This window comes from Nymphaea colorata, chromosome 14, assembly GCF_008831285.2.
Source record: "Nymphaea colorata isolate Beijing-Zhang1983 chromosome 14, ASM883128v2, whole genome shotgun sequence".
Lineage (NCBI taxonomy): Eukaryota > Viridiplantae > Streptophyta > Magnoliopsida > Nymphaeales > Nymphaeaceae > Nymphaea > Nymphaea colorata.
Window position 1 is genome coordinate 10056250 of NC_045151.1, and position 11129 is coordinate 10067378.

Here is an 11129-nt window from a genome sequence, read left to right on the forward strand (position 1 = left end):
CTCGCATTGTTTTTATACTCAACCCGTTCTTCTCTGACAATATTGTCCTTTTAACTTAAAAAATAGATTTGCACCTTTACTAAAACAAAAAGACATATGTGTGTTATTCCCATTGACAGGAGCCAGTGGGCAATATAGAAGATAAGCATTATTTAAGACTTGTCAGACAAAGTGAGACTCATATATAAAGGAAAATGAGCAGCGTGATAATAAATGTTGACAGGTAGAGCCAAGGAACGTTTCATCTCACTCATGAAAGAAAGGCTGAAGCTTCGCCTGCTTTGGAATTTGAGTGGGTTGTCCGTCGTGTAGGAGACCAATGAAACACTGTTCAACCAACTATACTAAGCCCTTTGGAGCAAACATGTTTATGCCTACAAGGTAATCCTCCCAAGTGAGATTTTTTCTTTTTCTAAGAGGGCAGGTCTGCTGATTTTGATTGCTTCTGATCTCCATTAGAACCCAAGTTATTAAAGGAGGTCGTTTTTCAGTAACTTGTAGTTTCAGTTTATAGAGTCGCCTTGCTGCCTTCCCATGCGTGCAACATCTTTCCTCTCAATAGATTTTACAAGTCTTTCCCCATGCCTACAGCGTCATTTGGTGAAAATATGTATATAGTTAGTTAGCGTAATCATCTTCAGACAATTATTGATTTACACTCATTTAATATGTATTTACCTACATATAGTATGTAAAAATTAGCCAACGAAAGTTAAAATCCATATACATCTGCAATTTCAAGTTATTTTACTTTATCTCATCATATTATTTAAGAATTAACGTAATAAAGATTCCACATGTTTGTAACTTCATAATGTCAGGAGAGCAGTGTATTTCTTCTTTTTTCCATTCTATCTGTGAAAATCTATTAAAAAAAAAGACGTATTCTTAAAATGAAAAATTACGTTTTGCTAAATAATTCGTATATATATAACTTGAGATTTCTTTAAGGACGGGCCATTTCCTAGTATTAGTGACAAAACAAAATGGTATAAAGACGAAAGTCCTGAAAACTTGCAACACATACATATATGGCATGACGGCAACGCCTCATCCACATTGGACAGATCAAATGGAACCTCATCCACATTAACTGACCGACTTAATGGAGATCACTAAAGAATATACCTTCAAATTGTCAGCCAAATGAATCATGGGCTAATTTCTAACAACTTCTGCTGTTAAAATGGATCCATTACTCGACTCATTCCTGATGTAACACACAACTGTAAGCAGCAAGCAACCCAAATTTGTGCCTCTTCAAAAAATAATTAAATGTACTCATTCTATGATCACCAAATTCCAAGTCCTATTATCCACATCATGATTTATTACCACATATCTTTTACAGATAGAACCAATCAAAATGAAAAAACTTTATTGTGATCACTTACAACAAAGAATACTAAACAACTAAAATATTGCATGGAGATCATGGCAGGTAGAACTAGGCTCAACAGAGCTGTCTTTGCTATTATGAAAAAGCCAGCTTCCTGGAGACCACTTGGATGCATGGTCTTCCTGAGATCTAGAAAAGAATCTTGCAGTAAGATGGACAGTAATATCTCAACAGGAAAGATTGTTGGTTCCATAGCTGATAGAACGCAAACTAGAATCAGACATGTTTGTCATCCATCTTTTTGGTCCACCAGTTTCACTCAATATGTTGTATGCAAAAGAAGCGCCTGCTGAACCAACAACTTCCATATCGCATGGAATTGAAGTTCCTAACTTCATCAGTTTCTGCGTCCTCTCAAGCACAATTAGGCTGGAAAATGTAGAGAAGCTATTGCCCACGAATACATCTGCTCTCAAGCAGACATCATAATCTATTGCGGACTGTACAAGGTATGGATACTTTTTATAGATATCCCAAACTCCCAATTTCTTCTTCTCAAATGGAACGATGCCTTCTTTCCAACCAGTCAAGATTGATGAGTCTTCTAAGAGATCATCAGCAACAGCTAGATACACCACAACAGGCAGCTTCAGACTGCTAATATCCGCCACCCTTTCCATAACCTCCTCCTTGTTACTGCAAATCTGTCTTATGTTGGACCTCTGCTCGAGATTCTTACAGTGTATCATCCAATCTTTCTCCACTCTCATGTGGACTGCAACATAAGGTGCTGGTACTTGTGTAGAAGGCGCATTTCTCTCCATACTGTTACCAAGATTCCTGAGTTTGGAAACAACCTTTGTCGCTTCAGATGCTATTTCATCAACTAAAACCAGACATTCGAACACTGTTGCATAATCCTTGACTGGCCAATGGTCATGCCAAAGAAAAGGGTTTTTACCAACAATCTTTATGACCTCATTCTCGTCAATTGGGTTCTCTCTGAACTCTTTCAACTGTGTCAAATCTCTCTCCAAAGTCCACCTTCTCCCCTCCCCTTTTTTGAGCAGGAATGGCTTGCTTTGATTCGAAAGGCTTGAGAACCGGCCAAGCTGAACAAACCCATGACAGTGAAAATTAAACTTATCAAATGAGAATAGCTTGTCAAAGTCCATAGGCTCCAAACGTTCAATTTCCTTATAGAATAACGAAGCACTGAAGCTCGGCATCAAGAGTGTCCGGTTTAAAAACCTTGCAGTCAAACAAGCTCTAGCAAAGGCGATCTTTTGATTGTTTAAGCCCCAAACCATCTGAGGAACTACCAAAAATTTGTCTCTCCTAACTCCTACGCTAGAGTCAAGTGAGGAACCAGGAACCCAATTGAAGTATCTCTGTCCGGTTCCGATGAACTCATAGAATGAACCCATTATGAACGTTCGAAGGACAAGAGCAATGAAGATCATCAGAAGACATGTGGAGATCAGTGACTTGAACCGTTGGCTGCATGCCAACTTCACGCATTTCTCGTCCAGTGAATCCATGGAAATATAGATCAATCATATTTTCCTCTCTCCAAAAGCCATGAAGTGAAAATTCAGGGATTCTGCTTCCCTTGGTATCACCAATCAGGTCCAACGAAATTCAGCTTCACTCCACACCACGAAGTAGCAGAAAACGATTGCTGTTGAAAGAAAGAAAATTGACATAAGCTTTCTCACAGAGAACTTTGTATCCTATTCAGGATTCTAGTGTTCATGGCATATTCCATGAACAGAGCAAAAAAAATGGAAAATGATGACAATAAATTTACAAAAACTGCAATTTTTTTTTAATGTACCGAGAACTTGTGGCATCGTAGCCCAAGAAACCCATCAAATTTCTCCAAAGAAAAGCAACGCTATCCCACCACCCACCAAATCAAAGATGCTAATTATCAAGAAAAGAAACGAGGCAACTACCTTACATCACAGGGTCACCAGAAAAAAAAAAGTTAATTACTCGCCTTCAGCAATTTTCCAGCCAGAATTAAGTTTCAACACAACTATGAACCAAGGAGAGATGAAAAAATGAAAAACAATGGCGATGGCAGTGTGGAGATGTTGACATTCATTGTCCCCTTTCTTTCGGAAGAATGACATTTATTGTCGTATAATATTTTACCAATATGTGAATAAGAAAAGAATTAACCAATGACCAGAAAAACATTATATTTCACCAAAAGCAACAGAAAAAACCAGAAACTTGGGATGAAAAAATAGATCCTGCAAGAAAGGCTTCCAAAAATCTGAAAGTGCACATTGGATGTGTTGGGTTTCTCTGAACAGCAAAAGATAAAAAGGAAGAAAAGAAAAGAACTCTTTCTTGACCGACCAAAATTTTCATTCATAAACCGAGAGCAAAAAGAAAGAAAGAACCCATGAAGGAATGATCAGAGGAGAGGATAACTTTAACAATTGACTTGTCATGCGAATAAACACCAAAGGCCAAAGATGATATATTGCACCAACATGCTTTTGAATACAAACTAGCTAGTTGCCTAGTTGATCACAACATTGGAAATTAACAAATTTAAACCAGTGACCATATACGTTTAACAAACAAGATAACATTAAATGGACAAATAGACAAAGTGTCCTGCAATCAAATGGTATGCAAGGAATGGTTAGATAGATGGACGTGTCTGTGGTTAGCTGCATCTTATGAACAAACTAGTATGTATCAAGTTGAGTTTGACCATGGTTCTACAAACATCACTGCTGCAGCTAAGTCTATCTGCTATAAATGTTATGAATACTCAAGATTTTTGTGCAGAAATAGGGCAGCTGATGTGGAGGAATGCAAAATCTGGTTAAAGTTGAGATTTATCCCAGACCCTTGCAGAAGTGAAAAGTCTTGAAGTTGGAAAACAGCACCCTAGAGAGAGAACCAGAAAAGAAGCACATAAGCTAAATATTTACAAACTAAATAACTAAACTTGCACGACGAGAATGGTATCATGACTTCACTGATTAAGACAAGAGTAAAGTCAAATCAATCAACTTATATTTATCTTCTTATGCAAAACAGATGATAAATGCTTAATCTTCGTTGTAAGCACTGCAACTGCAATAAACGAAGTTTTAGGAGAATCAAATATATATATTAATAAAAAAAGACAAAATTTTGAGATCTTTACCTGATGCAATTTCATAAATTCAGAAAGCATCATCCTAGTAGTCAAACGCATGCCTAGCCCCTAGATGCTTACCTCAAAAAACTAGGCTGGGCCACCTAGACACCTAAGTCAAAATAAGCTGTAACTTAAATGTGTAAATAGTGCCTCATAAAAATTCGAAATAGCACCAGCCTGAGATCAAAATAAGCTGTAACTTAAATGTGTAATCAGTGCCTCATAAAAATTTGAAATAGCGCCAGCCTGAGACAAGTATCACTTTTCATGTGTCAAAGTTTTATTAGATGACTGCACCAAAAACCATGACGAACTAGTTCTACTACTAGATGGTCTCTGCGATTCTTTTACTCAAGCCCATTTATGTCACAGATGAAGAGCGAGATCAGCCTGAAGAATGATCCTGTCTGTGCAACTCATCACACATGATAGATGAGCAATATCCATAGGATAACTCTAATCTGATCAATCCACTTCAAAAAAATGTCTGCAGCCTGTTTTCTTCAGCAGTCTTATTGAAAGGCAGTAAAAGGTACTAGGACATGCAGACAACCAAGACCGCTGGATTGGCAAAATCAGACTTCCCAATCTCAAAAAGGAAAGCCGACAACAATAGGGACAGTACCTGTGTGTGTGTGTGTGAATCAACTCTGAACAACCAACCTTGCCAAGACCCTTTGCCTTTCTTTTTTCTTTTATTTTTCAGAAAAGCAAGGCTGCATAATGAAAAGAGCAAGCATGAGTCGACTAAAATGTACTAAATCACTGTAGTTGGTGAGCTGAGCACACAAGCTTTCACATATTTCATAGAGCTCTCAAGTATGATTTGGCATGGAAGGGGGTGCATTTTATAAAGAACAGAAGGACAAAACAGAAAACAGAGATCCCTTCTGTACCATCTACTCAAAATGGACAATCAGGATCAGAAATGCGCAAATCCGCTGAGTGGTAGTCAAATTTTCACTGTCCATTTATTCAAACCAGTCAGAAGATGGACAATCAGCCCGCAGGCCTAGCAAGGGACAAAGAAAGAAGCCTCCTTTAGCTGCAGATTACAGGAAAAACAATGCGCCAGCACAAGGGAAACACTGTGGAGGCAGCGACCATGTTTCAACTGTTCACAATGAGAATTAGATCTGCCACTTCTAGGGTCAAGTTCTCTAACCATAGCCAAGGCTAAAGCGTAACTCAAAAGTCCAAAAGCTAAAAATTTCCACTCCTCTCTTTTGGGGTTTATTTACTGAGCTTGACCAAGACACCCCAAAGATTCATGAAATTCTAACATATATTTCATGTTACCAAACATCTTCTAAAGATTAAGAGACTGAGGGCATGTCCATAAGTACCTTTTTCTACTTGGTTGCAAATTTCGAACTACCAAACCAAAACTATCCTCTATCTCAGTCCAGAAAATATATCTTCAGGTTTCAGATTGTGTACTTTATTTAACAGAGGTATGTAGCAGCATGGAGAAATATTAATTAGCACTTGCTCTCTTTGATTAATAACATAATAAATGAAACACAAACGTTTGAGATATAAAGCTTGCCCCTATATCTCCTTCTAGAGGCAGCTATGTGGTATTTAGATGGAAAATCAGCAAGTTAAGTGGATCAAAATGCTCTAAACTTCACAGATATCTCTACAATGGTGCAGAGAGCTGCCAACATGGTGTGCATTGCGAATATGTCTTCTAAAGGCTCGCAGTTTTAGTACTTTATGTTCCACTTACTGAGCAATTGAGAGAGAGAAAGAAGCAAGAGAGAGAGAGAGAGAGAGAGAGAGAGAGAGAGAGAGAGAGAAGAAGAAGAAGGGGTTTTATTTGGCAAAGGTAAATGACTGAAGCAAAAAGTGAAAAACCAAGAGCCAAAATCCTAAGGCTTGTTAAGCCTCGAGACTCGAATCTTTTTACTTTTTATGACCAAAGTTGCCCAAATGATAAAAAGACTATCACGGAGGCATGCACAATTCGAACTTCAACTTGCAAAATGAGAAAAGTAAATAACCTTATGAAGAATCGTACTAAATTTTGAAGCACAATAGAAAAAACTGAGAAAACCATAGATTGCAGCATTTCTTTTTTGAAGACCAATGCATAGGAGATTCCTTGCCACCAGGTCCACTCGATGTTACTTTCCTAGAGAAAAGCAAAACAATAATAGTTTTCTTGAATAAATGTTTCACAAAAATGATGCTGTTTTTTCATTATCACAACAAACTGCCTTGTTTTGCATAACCTGGATATCAAAATCCTGTACACAGATCAGTATTCTTACTGGTTGATCTGATCAGAGTTATTAGTTTTACTTTTACATTCTTATATTCGAGTAAATATGAAAGGTGAAAGCAAATCAAATCGTTATTTTTAAGAGCATTCAGTGATGAAAGAAATAAAAATCAAGAAATCGTTCAGTGATGAAAGAAATAAAAATCAAGAAATCGTTCAGTGATGAAAGAAATAAAAATCAAGAAATCGTTATTCTTACGAGCATTCAGTGATGAAAGAAATAAAAATTAAAATGCTCTAAAATTCAAAGTGCAATGCGCAGAAAACAAAAGACTAAACAAACATTAACCCTTCCTAAAGCCCTATGGCCACCAAGGCGTAACTTGGAAGAGTAGAGCAGAATGTTCCTTTTCTAAATGACATGAAAGAAAAGAATATATTGTGACACACAACATTGGCTATTGGGCCCCATAAATGAATCCACCGAGGAACGTAAGGCAAGGAACCAGAAAGATACGGAATCACTTCTTCTTCGCTCCCTGAAGAACAGGCTGAATGAGCAGACAAATCCAATGAGGAAAGAGATGCTTACACACTAGAACAGAACGAGGGAAGATCCCAGCTCAAACCTAGGCTACGGCCAAAAAAAGGCCATGAAGCCTAGGTCGTTTTCTTGAATCTGTGAGAGATTCTCATGCTAAAACTGATAAAACCAGATCTCTCTATCATAGATTAACAAGGCGGAGATTCAAGCTTATATCATTTCTATGAAGAATCTCGTACTAAAACTGATAAAACCAGATTTATATATCATAGATTAACACGGCAGAGATTCAAGCTTCTTATCTGGGAAGGAATTTTAAAATTTGAAGAAGAAAATAAATGCGGCTAAACGTACCTTCTCTACCGTCCTCTCTTCCTCTATTGCTCAATCCCTCATCTACTCCCTTCCTCCCTCGTCTCTTCTATCTCGTTCTTCGTTCTTCCTCTTTCCGCCTTCACCTCTCCCGCTCAGTCTCCCCGTTCTCTCTCCCTGTCTTCCGCTCTCTCTCTCTCCCCCAAACCACTTTTCCTCAGAAAAGGAGGAGGAAAGCGGCGGTATGCTCGACAAGTCCTCCTCTCTCACCAAACTTTCAAAATCAATCCAAATATTATGTAATATTTCAAAGAAAATGACTTTTGTTTTTGTGTTGCAGCGGATTTTCAGGACTTGGGAGGACAGTTTCAGGCGATTCCCTGCGGGTAAAGGAAGCGGGCAGTGACTGTCAAAAAGACAAGGAAGGCAGCGTTTGGACAAAAAGAAAAAAAAAAAAAAGTAAAATATAAAGGCAGGGAGGGTAAGGTGAGTACTGGTGGCCATGGCCGTACCGATGCCATTTTTGAAAGAAATTATAAAAAGACTTCGTTCTTTCGATGACCGGAAAGAGAATCTGTTGCAGAAGAAATTCTTCTGCTGGATGTCAGGGACGTACTCTGTCACTCCAAACACGCTGCGGCTGTGAGTTAGTGTGAAGATGGTACAGGTCCGCCATTAATGGATGTTGACTCCCACTTTTCCATCCGGCTGGTTGAGACTTGAACCCCGTGAATGTTTCCTTATCCTTCCGCTTTACCCTCCGCACATGACACAACGCCCGAGCACCAGGACGTCAGTTCCTGTCACAACCTTGAGATACCACCGCTGCAGCCTCTGACACAATTTATCGTTTTGCCCTTTTTGTTTTTAAAACATGAATTTCTCAACCAAGCATTAATATGGCAGATAAATTTATAAGCTTTTGAATTTTCTTTGGTTTGTACTTGTCACAAATATATTTTAAATTGAAATTCTTAGTTCGTTTAAACTTACGATCTACCAAATCATAAACAATCTAAAATCTATAGTGATCACCAACCTTAAAATATAAAGTTATCAAACACAAACTTTATTATTAAATACAAATTAATTTATTTTTTTTTAAATTTTTTCATGGGTTTAAAGTTGTACCTTCATGATGGGATTTCAAACTATGGCACGACCAACGAACAAAGTAAAGTTTTTATGTAAAGATTCTTGTCAATTTGTTTTTCACGTACTTGGGAACTAGGATGGGAATCACAAGCGAATGGTATATAAAACGTTATTAAAATAGTACACATTTTGTCATGTGAAAAGAAAGAGCCGAAATGATAGTTTGTTCCTTGTCGTACCTGTCGTTCATTTAAGAGGGGGGTTTGATGGCTACATTTTAACGTTAAAAGATGGACCACATATGTGCTCGTTTGGCCTCAACCATTTACTATTGATTTACACTGAAGTGATCAATAAATAAAAAATACGATGAGCCTTATTATTCATACTAAGATGAGGGACAAGCTTCTTAATGTATCTTATCTCCCATTTCTTTGGTATTAAACGGAGAGCACATGATACATAAGAAAATTTTTTGAAAAGAGTATTTTTTTATGAGCTTTACTCTTTTCTAAGAAAGTTAAAAGCTTTCTTCCTTTCTCTTATTTCTTAAAAATACTACACTTTTTTTTTGCTTCAATTTACATGTTGGTGTCTTCTCTTTTACAATATATGATTTTTTTAGAATTTAAAATGAATACCAACCACGCGTCACGGCGTTGCATTTAAAATAGTATCAAAGCGAGGCTACATTGAGAGGATCTCAATAGCATAGATTAAAATTTATATACTAACATGTTAAAAACCATATATTTAAAGGTGAACGGAAGATAGTCGAGTCTTAAATGAAACCATAAAATCTTATATTATTGCCGGGTTTGTGAAAAATGTTGGCAAAAACGCAAGGTAACCTTGATGTCGATGAATTTCCTGCTTTTTATCTAAAAAATATTTTATAAAATGTTTAAAAATATTAAAAGTATTTAGCATTTGAAAATCCCTCGGGAGCCGCCACCCACTTTTGTTTAAACGTTAAAAAACCAAAGCATTCACGTGAAGCAGCGGTCCTCTCTCCTCGAAACACCAATGATGAGTTGGAACCGTGTGGCCCGCATACCTAAACTGAATAATTAAAAAAAAAAAAAAAAGGAAGTACATTAATTAGAAAGAGCTTTTACCAACCACATCTGACTCCCTTACTCATCGAATTAAATAAACAAAATGCGACAAGTTTAATCTGCAAGAAACCTTGCAATGATTGTAGATAAAGTCACAATTCTTTTCCGGGAAACAAGTGGCATTAGTTCGAGGAGAAATTTCAGTTTCAGGCCTTCTCCTTAGTCGTTATAGCAGATACATGCCCCACAGGTTCCGTTCCATTGTTTTTTCATTCAACCTTTTCTCCTCTGACAATATTGTCCTTTTAACTTAAAACAAAGATTTGCACCTTTACTTGAACAAAAAGAACACCAGTGTTAGTGTTGTTGTTCCCATTGACCGTAGCCTGTGGGCAATATAGAAAATAAGTTTTAATTAAGAGACGTAAGTAAAAGTGAGACTCATTAAAGAAAATCGGCAACGTGATATAATAAATGTTTACACTTGTGTGTAGGGTAAGCTAACGAATATTTCATTTTCATATATATATAACAGCTTAAACATTCCCTTTTTCTTGAAGAAAGAAGCACTGCCTTGAGATCTGGATTGACTTATTTATAGCAAGTTATCGACTACACAAAATCAAGCTCCAACTCAACTCGTTTAACTCATTTAACCCGTTTACGCATTAACTCATTTAGTGTTAACTTGTGTAAGTATTAACTCGTTTAACTCGTGTAACTAGTTTAACTCATTTAACTTGCATAAACATTTACTCATGTAAGCGTTAACTCGTGTAACTTGTGAAAATTTGTTTTTATCTTAAAAGTTAAGATCGGTGATTCAACCGGTTTTAGCAATGTTATATAGAGTACCTGTGCGAGTCGAATCGAGTTCCTGAAACTCGAACTCGACTCATTTATCATTTTCAGTATATTTGTAAACGGCTCGTTTATAAATGAGTTGAGCATGAGCCGAGTTTTTTTGAGTGAGTTCGAGTAGAGCCCATGTTGGCTGGGCTCTTTGTGAAGTCCTATTGTGAAAATATGGCCATAGTTGGCATCTCTACGAATGCATTAAATTGTCCGTGTATCTACAAATCATCGAATCACATGTTTTAATTTGGCATGTACGTGATTATTTTCAAGTCTAACAAAAGAGAAAAAACCAAACGGTTGCGATCATGGTTAAAATACACGAACATAATATAATCTTTAAGTCACATCAAGTTATATGTATTTAACAGTGTGAACATATCACTTCGACTTTGGTAGAAAGGGAGCACAATGCCTTTAATTCTTTTGGGAATCTCCATTTTATACATAACATACTAATGATAACATAAATTAGCACATACCAGATAAAAAAATAAATATATTAACTCAACTAAGATAAACAAGTATAC

At 36.9% G+C, this 11129-nt stretch overlaps 1 protein-coding gene across 5 annotated transcripts; it reads right to left on the bottom strand.

Moving 5' to 3' along the window:
- Positions 1–1259: 1259 nt before the first annotated feature.
- Positions 1260–8397, bottom strand: LOC116267618 (O-fucosyltransferase 23). 5 transcript variants are annotated; one of them, XM_050075274.1, is made up of 4 exons: positions 8104–8397; positions 7634–7971; positions 5134–5224; positions 1260–3020 (listed from the first exon to the last, which is right to left on the bottom strand). In XM_050075274.1, the coding sequence occupies exon 4, from the start codon at positions 2878–2880 to the stop codon at positions 1567–1569; it is 1314 nt and encodes a 437-aa protein (XP_049931231.1). In that variant the 5' UTR covers positions 2881–3020; positions 5134–5224; positions 7634–7971; positions 8104–8397; the 3' UTR covers positions 1260–1566. The 5 variants fall into 5 exon arrangements, with proteins under 5 accessions (XP_049931231.1, XP_031505329.1, XP_031505326.1 ...); XM_031649469.2 differs by lacking the exon at positions 5134–5224 and having other exon boundaries at positions 8208–8397; XM_031649466.2 differs by lacking the exon at positions 5134–5224.
- Positions 8398–11129: the final 2732 nt, after the last annotated feature.

Bases quoted from the DNA above. Each gene is read 5' to 3' on its own strand.
- LOC116267618 (XM_031649471.2), bottom strand. From the start codon at position 2,880: ATGGATTCACTGGACGAGAAATGCGTGAAGTTGGCATGCAGCCAACGG.